The sequence below is a fragment of the Perca flavescens genome, chromosome 16 (assembly GCF_004354835.1).
Source record: "Perca flavescens isolate YP-PL-M2 chromosome 16, PFLA_1.0, whole genome shotgun sequence".
Classification (NCBI taxonomy): Eukaryota; Metazoa; Chordata; class Actinopteri; order Perciformes; family Percidae; genus Perca; species Perca flavescens.
The window spans coordinates 30526354-30537335 of NC_041346.1; the positions used below are offsets into that span (position 1 = coordinate 30526354).

The 10982-nt window shown below is 40.6% G+C and overlaps 1 protein-coding gene across 1 annotated transcript in view; it reads right to left on the reverse strand.

Moving 5' to 3' along the window:
* Positions 1-338: 338 nt before the first annotated feature.
* actr1b (actin related protein 1B) overlaps positions 339-10982 on the reverse strand; it is an 18458-nt gene continuing 7814 nt past the window's right edge. The window contains exons 4-11 of the mRNA XM_028602043.1: positions 10126-10251; positions 9485-9609; positions 7934-8150; positions 5332-5424; positions 5068-5242; positions 1850-1911; positions 1376-1416; positions 339-742 (exon numbers count right to left, since the gene is read on the reverse strand). Of these exons, the coding sequence (XP_028457844.1) occupies positions 640-742; positions 1376-1416; positions 1850-1911; positions 5068-5242; positions 5332-5424; positions 7934-8150; positions 9485-9609; positions 10126-10251 (942 nt within the window). The 3' untranslated portion in view covers positions 339-639. The remainder of the gene's footprint in view (positions 743-1375; positions 1417-1849; positions 1912-5067; positions 5243-5331; positions 5425-7933; positions 8151-9484; positions 9610-10125; positions 10252-10982) is intronic.

Below are 10982 nucleotides of genomic sequence, written 5' to 3' on the forward strand. Positions count from 1 at the left end.
GGGCTTAAAACACCAAACACCTGTCAGCGAACAGAAAAAGAAAAAAATCTACAGAAACAGACATTAAATTAAAAACCTAAATCTTCGGTCTGGAATGGAGAATTTTCAACAGTAAAAAAAAAAAAAAAAAAACCCATTCAGGTTTATTGACATATTTCATGATATTCTACACTTTGCGGAGCTTTTTGTAGGCAAGAGAGCGATACCAATACTTCAACGTGGACTCAATTATTAATCATATAGAACAACCTGTAGTGAAAGAGTCCACAAGAGACCCCTTCTCAGATACCCCCCCGACGGCCCTCCGGATGGGAACTTTTTGGGGGGGGTTGCTTGAGCGCCGAGGTTAGCCGTCATCGTCAACCTACAGCGGTGAAAAAAAAAAAAAAAAAAGGAGGGTAGGGGGAGCTAGGAGGCGAAGGAGAAAGGAGGTAAATATAGAAACTAGCACACATAAAGGTGCGTGTTTCTCTGGGTAAAGCAGGAGGCTGACAGGAGTGTAGAGGCAGGGGATTGTGGGAGTTTTGAGAAAGGATGACGCAAGAGGTACCCGGGAGATGACAGGGCGCAGGCGTCTCCCACAGTGTGACGGGGGGAGGGTTTGAGGGCAGTTTCGGGGGGTGGGGGCTGGCGGGCCTACTAGAAGGTCTTCCTGTGGATGGCACGTGCTCTGTCTTCTTCGTATTCTCGCTTCGACACCCACATCTTCTTGAAGGTGTCCAGCGACGCCAGGATGGAGCCACTGCCGGGACGAGAAAAGAAACATTTATAATAGAAACGCTGAAAAACGCAGGAAAAATATGTCAAAAAAGCACAGAAAAAAGTGACAAAAACATCGATAAATGACAAAAAACTGGGAAAAAAGTGACAAAAACATCGGTAAATGACAAAAAACTGGGAAAAAAGTGACAAAAAACTGGGAAGTGACAAAAAACTAGGAAAAAGTGACAAAAAACTGGGAAGTGACAAAAAACTAGGAAAAAGTGACAAAAAAACTCGGAAAAAGTGACAAAAATCTGGAAAAAGTGACAAAAACATCGGTAAATGACAAAAAACTGGGAAGTGACAAAAAAACTAGGAAAAAGTGACAAAAAAAATGGGAAAAAGTGACAAAAACATCAGTAAAAGTGACAAAAAACCTGGAAAAAATGACAAAAACATCAGAAAAAGTGAAATAAAGGGTCAAAGAAACCCAGAAAAATATTGACAGAAACTTCGACAAAAGTGACAAAAGTGTCGAAAAAATAAAAGACAACCAAAACATTGGATTTTTGTGAACATTTTTGACCCAGAAAAACTAAAAGTTGGTCGACGAGGAAGAGCACACAAGGGTTAATCAAACGTCAAAAACACACTCGGTACTCGGAGTTCTTACCCAATCCATGTGGAGTAGAGCCTCTCTTGGGGGGCAGAAATCTGGAACACACAGAGAGACAACACACAATGTTACCGAGCATTTCAAAATAAAAAAGGTCCCAACTTTTAACTGAACAATTAATTGTTTACAAATCGAAAATCGCGATGTGAATATTTAGTTGAATGTTTGGTGTAACGTTTGGGTACAACATTTTTTATTCCTCTTTTTATTATTATATTTACTGGAATAATGTTTTGTGATGCTGTCTCATCTTATAATGTTTTATCGGTTACGCAGCGAATACTGAACTTCACATCCAAAGATCCACGGTCCAATAGTATCGACGCAAAGTGACAGTATCGATACAGTAGTATATAACCGGACCTCCTAATGTCTCGGTGGAAACAGGGTAACAGACGCTGGGTTTTGGTAGCCAACCCTAGTGGACAGTGGCCACTGGTCATCGACAGAAACATGAGCCCAGTGACCCACCTTGATCTTCACGTCTTTGGGTGCCAGCTTCTTGACTTCAGTTAGTAGTCGTTCCCCGAAACCTATGAAAAAGGAAAAGAGACGAGTCAGGAATGCAAGTCTTTGGTGTAGCTCACAACTAGGCCGAGGGGCCCGATCTGGCTTTGAGTTTGACACGTGCGCTTTACGTTTGGGACGGACTGATTTAGGGCTGCAACTAACGATTATTTTAATAATCGATTAATCTGTCGATTATTTTTTCGATTAATCGATGAATCGGATAAAAAAAAAAAAAAAAAGCATTAATTTACATCAACTCAATACATACATACTTGTTGTTTTAGTTAATAGTTGTGTAAAGGTAAGTAACCCAAATAGCAGATGCAGACAAGACACAGACAGACAGACACACACACACACACACACACACACACACACACACACACACACACACACACACACTTATTCATTAAATTATTACCATCATTGTAGTAAGTGCAAGTTAAGTTCATTTATACACCACACACTAATATATTTGTCAACAATAACTGATATGGGACAAGCACATAATATATACATGACAACAGATTGAAAAATGAATGGGCCAAAAAAGGCGAGTGAATAAAACCATGTCTTTAGTCTTGTAAACTATACCCCCCCTGCTTTATTACTGTTATTACCGAGCTAACGCTAGCTTGTCATGCTAGTCAGCTGGATAACGAGTAAACAGCAGCACCAGAAGAGCTACTGGAGGGACGGTACGTTCCTCCCTTCAGACCGGAACAGAAGGAGGATAGTGTAGTGACTTTACCCTGCTGTTGAACTCCCTTCCTCCTCATCAAGGACTCCAACATGTTTACGTTTTAGGTGCTGACTCATCACCGTGGTGCGCCCGTGCCATGCCGTGTCGCTTTTGCTTATCTCGCAATTACCACGTTTCTGATTCATTTAGTGTGAAATGCTCCCACACCTCGGATGACTTAGGTCGTACTGATTTCTCTGCCTCCGCCGAGTGTTTCAGAACAACGTTACGGGTCTCTCCGGTCTCTCTCCGTATTTCCTCTACCCCCGCTCTGCTCTTTTTTCTTTTCTTTCGCTCCGCGCTGCTCCTCTCTGCTCCTCTCTGCTCCTCTCTGCGCTCAACTAAATTTTTTTTTTATCTCCGTGACTAGGTGGCGTAATAGTTGCGCGACACAACGAATCGATAATTACATTCGTTGCCAACTTTTTTAGTAATCAAATTTTATCGATTCGTTGTTGCAGCCCTAGACTGATTATCGGCCCGGTTTATTATTTTTTGGGGCAGTTTGCAGATTATCTGTAGCAGCATGTTTGTTGCCTGATAACCGATGAAGTTAAGGAATTAAAAAGCTGCAGTAGGTAAGACTTATAAAACTACATTTCTGTCATATTTGCTGAAACTGACCCTATGTTCCAGTAGAACTACACGTGTCAAACTCGAGGCCCGCGGACCAAATCTGGCCCTTCGCAGGTTATGATCCGGCCCGCATATCAATTTAGGTTCACAATACATTTTGGCCCACCTAGATTTTGTCACTCTTTCTGATGTTTTTGTCACTTTTGCCTCAATCCTTTACATTTGTCTTAAGTTTTTGTCACTTTTGCCAACATTTTTGTAATTTTTTCTGACGTTTTTGTCACTTTTTCCAACATCTTAGTCACTTTTTCCAACATTTTAGTCACTTTTTCCAACATTTTAGTCACTTTTTCCAACATTTTTGTCACTTTTTCCAACCATTTTGGTGCACTTTTTGGGTGCGGAACTTTCTCCTGACTTCTTTAGGACTTTATGTCGACCAAACTGTGAGTGAGAAGACTATACGACACGTGCAATAATACAGTCAAATATATTTTACTTTTTCGATTAAATAAAAGCCTATCAATAAACTAAACATGACTGGCCCTTGATGTGATTCTTTTTTTCCAGTGTGGCCCTCTGGGAAGTTGAGTCTGACACCCCTGCAGTAGAACTACATGATGCAGGTAATAATAATAAAAAAAAGGAATCTGGCTCCTCTGGTACCACCTACAGCTTGTAGTGTGATTTTACACAGACACAAGTATCGATCTATTGTTATATGTGTGTTGGTCAGTTTGTCTGCTTGACAATCCCATTTTGCAGCAATAACATTGAAGTGAGATGAACAAAAAGAGAAATGTATCTTTTTTAGATAAAACAGATGTTGAGAAAGTTTCCTTTTGGGGACATCATTTGGGGACATCAAATTGGGAAAAACGTGAAGTTGGAAAAAAAGGTCATAAATTACAATATATCGCAGAATATTGCAATATCTTTAAAATCGCAATAATATCGTATCGTGACATAAGTACCGTGATGATATCGTATCGTGAGGCCTCTGGGGATTCCCACGCCTTATCCCTATATCCCTGATTCTGACTTCATGCCCCGCCCACAACACACCACCTGACTCTGTTACTGGCCGTTAGGTTCAAAGGTCGTCATGTATTAAAGGTCCCATGGCATGAAAATTTCACTTTATGAGGTTTTTTAACATTAATATGAGTTCCCCCAGCCTGCCTATGGCCCCCCAGTGGCTAGAAATGGTGATAGGTGTAAACCGAGCCCTGGGTATCCTGCTCTGCCTTTGAGAAAATGAAAGCTCAGATGGGCCGATCTGGAATCTTCTCCTTATGAGGTCATAAGGAGCAAGGTTACCTCCCCTTTCTCTGCTTTGCCCTCCCAGAGAATTTGGCCCACCCATGAGAGAGAGAGAGAGACATCATGGCTTTCAAACAAGCAAAGTGAAAGTTGGTCAAGACCACACCCCCACCCTCCACCTAGACCACTAAGGTCTATATAAAAGAGACTTCAGATACAGTATTTAGGGGACCACTAAGGTCTATATAAAAGAGACTTCAGATACAGTATTAGGGGACCACTAAGGTCTATATAAAAGAGACTTCAGATACAGTATTAGGGGACCACTAAGGTCTATATAAAAGAGACTTCAGATACAGTATTAGGGACCACTAAGGTCTATATAAAAGAGACTTCAGATACAGTATTAGGGGACCACTAAGGCCTATATAAAAGAGACTTCAGATACAGTATTAGGGGACCACTAAGGTCTATATAAAAGCATCCAAAGAGCACCATGTCTTGGGACCTTTAAATAACGGGATGTGTATCGTTAGTCTCGTGAGATGGTTGGGAAGAGCAGCTGACCGCTCCGGCGTCAGCCAAAAACAAAACAGACCTTTGATGAGGGTGGAGCCGCCACACAGCACTATGGTGGAGTAGAGCGTGCGCCGCAGGTCCATGTCCGACTTCTGGATGGCGTAGGCCAGGACCTCGTGGATCCCCGAGCTCTCGTCTCCGATCAGGTCGGGCCTGAACAGCAGCTCTGGCGCCCGGAACCTCGCCGGCCCGATCTGAGGAAAAGAAAAGGTGCGTTTCAGGTGCTGGCGATGGGTTCAGACGGGGAGAGGGATATGCGGGGAAATACTTGACGTCAACTCACGTTTAAAGTGCTTCCGTCCGGCAGTACGTACTGCGCCTTCTCCGTTTCTAAAGTCTCGTCCTTTTGTGGGTTGAGAGACAGATAACAGGCTCTCTGCGGAGTCGGAAAACACACTTGATTAGACAAAGAAAATCTAAATAATGCAACGATAAAGTGGTACACCGTTTTATCGCCGGCGTAATAAACACAATGCAAAAGGCTGCAATGTGTATCGAAAGACGCTCAAGATGTTTTCGTGTTAGTTGAAAGAGAACATCAGCAGAAAACTGCACTTTATAATGTAACTGTCCTTTTTATTTAGCGCTGCCTTTTATGTTCAATTCCATGTTCAAATTGTTCAATAGACAGTCCTTCCAGAAAAATGTGGCGTTTTTTTGGCGATTGTTGCGGGGCAAAAATCCTTGATTATGTGGCACGTTTTCTTAAAAAATGCGATATATGCCACGTATGATATTTATGCAATTTAATGCAATGAAATTGCGGGAACTTGCAAAAACTGCGGTTTCATCACGGCTTCATCGCGAGGTTCGCAGCTTTTCGATGATGTTCACGTCACGTAATTACGTCACTTCATACCGTTACCATTCCAACAGGGGAAAATGGCTGCTCTTGTGTGAAGTGAACGCAACATTTTTTTTACTTTGATGCTAAGATATATTATGGGACTTTTTTGCAACGAAAATGCAGGGATTATGAAATCATGCAAGCCCTGCATATTTTTGCGCGGAAATCGGCAATTTATAAATATGCGGACTTTGACTGATTATGCGTTGAATTATGCGATCGCATAATCGCGTTTTTCTGGAGGGACTGATTAAAGAAAAAGTGGGAAATGATTTCCTTTCATTAGTTTTAAATCCAACAAGCAGTTTGTTGGATTTCAGCAGAATACTGAAAGCAGCAGAACTGAGAACACCTTAATATCTGTTTATTTATCGCAGGTAATATCGTTGTAGCGCAATATTCAACAACGTTAGCGCATATCTTCCTCATATGGTGCAGCCCTAACAGGCAGCTAGGTTGTTTGAAACGGCCTCTGAAAACGGGCGAATCTCAACAAAGCTAAAAGTTGACGTCAACTCCTCAACTCCTACCTTTGTCACACCCCAAACATTAACGTAGGCTACACCACTGACCTGAGATCAGGTAGTGTTCTGAATCTACACTACAGGCCAAAAGTTTGGACACACCTTCTCATTCAATGCGTTTCCTTTTTATTTTCATGACTATTTACATTGTAGATTCTCACTGAAGGCATCAAAACTATGAATGAACACATGTGGAATTATGTACTTAACAACAAAGTGTGAAATAACTGAAAACATGTCTTATATTTTAGATTCTTCAAAGTAGCCACCCTTTGCTTTTTTTGATAACTCTGCAAACCCTTGGTGTTCTCTCAATGAGCTTCATGAGGTAGTCACCTGAAATGGTTTTACCTTCACAGGTGTGCTTTGTCAGGGTTCATTAGTGGAATTATTTCCCTTATTAATAAAAAAGCAAAGGGTGGCTACTTTGAAGAATCTAAAATATAAGACATGTTTTCAGTTATTTCACACTTTTTTGTTAAGTACATAATTCCATATGTGTTCATTCATAGTTTTGATGCCTTCAGTGAGAATCTACGATGTAAATAGTCATGAAAATAAAAAGGAAACGCAGTGAATGAGAAGGTGTGTCCAAACTTTTGGCCTGAACTGTAGGTCGCGCAGGTCTGTTCAGAAATGTTATACCAAAACATTTACCAGGTTCTCCAGGCAGGGCCCTTGATCAAGGCACTGGCTCAGATCTGGAGTTGATCCCCGGGCGCTGTCATTGGCTGCCCACTGCTCCCTTGAGGGATGAATTCCGCTACATGTACGTGTATGTGACAAATAAAGTACCTTTACATTGTTCGTCTGCTATTCCTGGGCCGCTGCAAAGGACTCAGCCTAAATAGGGCGCACGCTCTTACTGGGCGAGATAGACGCCGCCCCGCGTAGGTTTGGGTACCGAGACCTGGAGCTTATACGGCACCGGTGCCTTAACAAGACTTACCAGACTGTTCTAACTGTTCTATTATTTACCTTTTCCCCACTTAGTCATTATATCCATATTTCAGATGATTATTTTATTGATGATTATTTAATTGTATATATTTTAAATATTGCTTGTGTAGTATTCAATTATTATATGTATATTGATTCCTATTATTTAATGTATACTCTGTATGTGTGCCTGATAGTTTTGCTGCTGCAACACCATTATTTCCCATTTTTTGGGATCAATAAAAATCTATCTATCTATCTATCTATCTATCTATCTATCTATCTATCTATCTATCTATCTATCTATCTATCTATCTATCTATCTAAGTGTGAAGATATTTTGTCATAGCACCAATTGTCAACCCTAGAATATCGACGCAACATCGATATTGAGGTATTTGGTCAAGAATATATCGTGATATCAGATTTTCTCCCTATCGCCCAGCCCTACGTTAGCCTACCGCCAGCTAAAAGTACCGGTTCAGGCACCGGCACCGTTTTAAACTGTCGTTTTAGCACCGATATCGAAACAAAAAAGCCCCAAACGATGCCCAACCTTAGCCCCGGCGCCTCACCTCTTTGACGGTGCGGACGACCTCGAACTCGGCCGAGGTGTTGAAGTTGTAGCCTTCTTTGCGCAGCAGCAGGCGTAGGTACCGCGACACGTCTCGCCCGGCGATGTCCACGCGCATGATGGAGTGCGGGATGGCAAAGCCCTCGTAGATGGGCACCACGTGGGTCACGCCGTCGCCCGAGTCCAGCACCACGCCGGTGGTCCGGCCTGTGGCGTACCTGCAACACACACACATGGGCCAGTCACGTCAGATTTACACACACCAGGATTGGTTAGTAGGGACAGAGACTTTAGCCCTTGTCACCATTGACCGAGCAACTTTATTTCTGGGTCAAAATTTCAAATTAAAACTTTTTTTTTGGGGACCTTTTTGCCACTTTTTTCAAAAGATTTCGTAACTCTTTCGTGATGTTTTTGTCACAAATTGCCGTTTTTTTTTGTTGATTTTTTTTTTTACAAATTGCCGATGGTTTTATCGATTTTTTTGTCACAAATTCTCAATGTTTTTGTTGATTTCTTGGTTACAAATTCCCGAAGTTGTCGATTTTTTTGTCACAAATTGCCGATGTTTTTTTCGAGTTTTTCGTCACAAATTGCCGATGGTTTTATCGATTTTTTTGTCATAAATTCTCAATGTTTTTGTCGATTTCTTGGTGACAAATTCCCGATGTTTTTATTGATTTTTTTTGTCACAAATTCTCAATGTTTTTGTCGATTTTTGTCACAAATTCCCGATGTTTTTGTTGATTGTTTTGTCACAAATTCCTAATGTTTTTGTCCCTTTTTTCTGTCACAAATTCCCGATGTTTTTGTCGAGTTTTTCGTCACAAATTGCCGATGGTTTTATCGATATTTTTTGTCATAAATTCTCAATGTTTTTGTCGATTTCTTGGTGACAAATTCCCGAAGTTGTGGATTTTTTTGTCACAAATTCCCGATGTTTTTATTGATTTTTTTGTCACAAATTCTCAATGTTTTTGTCGATTTTTGTCACAAATTCCTGATGTTTTTGTCGATTTTTTTGTCACAAATTGCCAGTGTTTTTGTCGAGTTTTTCGTCACAAATTGCCGATGGTTTTATTGATTTTTTTGTCACAAATTCTCAATGTTTTTGTCGATTTTTGTCACAAATTCCCGATGTTTTTGTAGATTTTTTTCACAAATTCCCGATGTTTTTGTTGATTGTTTTGTCACAAATTCCCAATGTTTTTGTCCCTTTTTTCTGTCACAAATTCCCGATGTTTTTGTCGATTTTTCTGAATATTATTATTTATTTTTTCTTTTACATTTTTGTACTTTTTTTCCAGTGTTCTTTGATAATTTTGATAACACTATATAATTGAATAAGACACCCAAATTCAATAAAAGTAGTAAACTGATCATTTATTGTACTTGTAAAGAGTAACGGTTGTAGGGAACCATCCACGTTATGTTTGTGGACAATTTGTTTGAAAGAAAGAAAACCCCCAAATTTCTGATATAGAAACCTTTTTGAAAATGGGTCGAATGTGACCCCGAAGACAACAGGAGGGACAGAGCGAGATGTACTCACAAGCTGAGGACAGCCTGCATGGAGATGAAGAGAGCGGGAACGTTGAAGGTCTCAAAGAAAACCTCCGCGGCCTTCTCTCTGTTCTTGCTGGGGTTGAGAGGAGCTTCGGTCAGCAGCACAGGATGCTACCAAAGAGAAAACACAACCACGCACACACATTCCCGATGTTTTTATTGATTTTTTCCAAGATTTTTTTGTCTGAAATTCCCGATGTTTTTGTCGATTTTTTCAAATGTTTTTGTCAGAAAATCCCAATGCTTTTGTCTATTTATTTTTGTCAGAAATTCTTGATGTTTTTGTTGATTTTTTTCTACAAATTCCCGATGTTTTTGTCTAATTTTTTTCAAAAAAACGTTTGTTAGAAATTCCCAATGTTTTTGTTGGTTTTTTTTGTCAGAAATTCCAGATGTTTTTGTTGGCTTTTTTCTACAAATTCCCAATGTTTTTGTCAATTTTTTTTCTACAAATTCCCAATGTTTTTGTCGACTTTTCCGCACTTGTTTTTTTAAAACTTTTTTTCCAACGTTCTTTTTTTTCAAAACAATGTTTTTTTCCACACACGCACACGTTTGAATATCACATATCCCAACGACAGTTTCTCGCCTGCGTAGCGGCAGGAAAGGCGGAGAGGACATCTTCACCTCCTCCGAGAACGTCTGCAGCTGCTCCTTGGAGTAGACGTACTGCCAGATCCTCTCCATGTCGTTCCAGTCCTTCACTATGCCGTGCTCCATCGGATACCGCACCGACAGCAAGCCCCGGTGCTCCTGGGTTAGGGTCAGAGAGACGGGAGACATTAGGGGAAAACATCAGGAAGGAAATCAGTCTGGATCAACGGAAGTACGCTACCAGGATGAAGCCTGACATCCGGCGTACGCCAGGCTTCATCCTGTTCTCAAACTCCTTTTTTCGCTACGGGAAACGTCAACAAACCTTGAGCTATTTCTACCAAAAATTATTCACGCTGTAGGGGAGATACATGGCTTAAAATAAAAACTGTTCAAAAGGGGGAAAATTATAGAAAAAAGTTTGAGAACCACTGCTCCAGGGATTAAAGGTCCCATGACATGGTGCTCTTTGGATGCTTTTATATATATATATATATATATATATATATATATATATATATATATATATATATATATATATATATATATATATATATATATATATATATATATATATATATATATGTTATACCATTAATATGAGTTCCCCAGCCTGCCTATGGCCCCCCAGTGGCTAGAAATGGTGATAGGTGTAAACCGAGCCCTGGGTATCCTGCTCTGCCTTTGAGAAAATGAAAGATCAGATGGGCCAATCAGGAATGATCTCCTTATGAGGTCATAAGGAGCAAGGTTACCTCCCCTTTCTCTGCTTTGCCCACCCAGAGAATTTGGCCCCCCCATGAGAGAGAGAGAGAGACACCATGGCTTTCAAACGAGCAAAGTGGCAGTTGGTCAAGGCCACAACTGCACCAAGGCTGAATTTCGGGAAA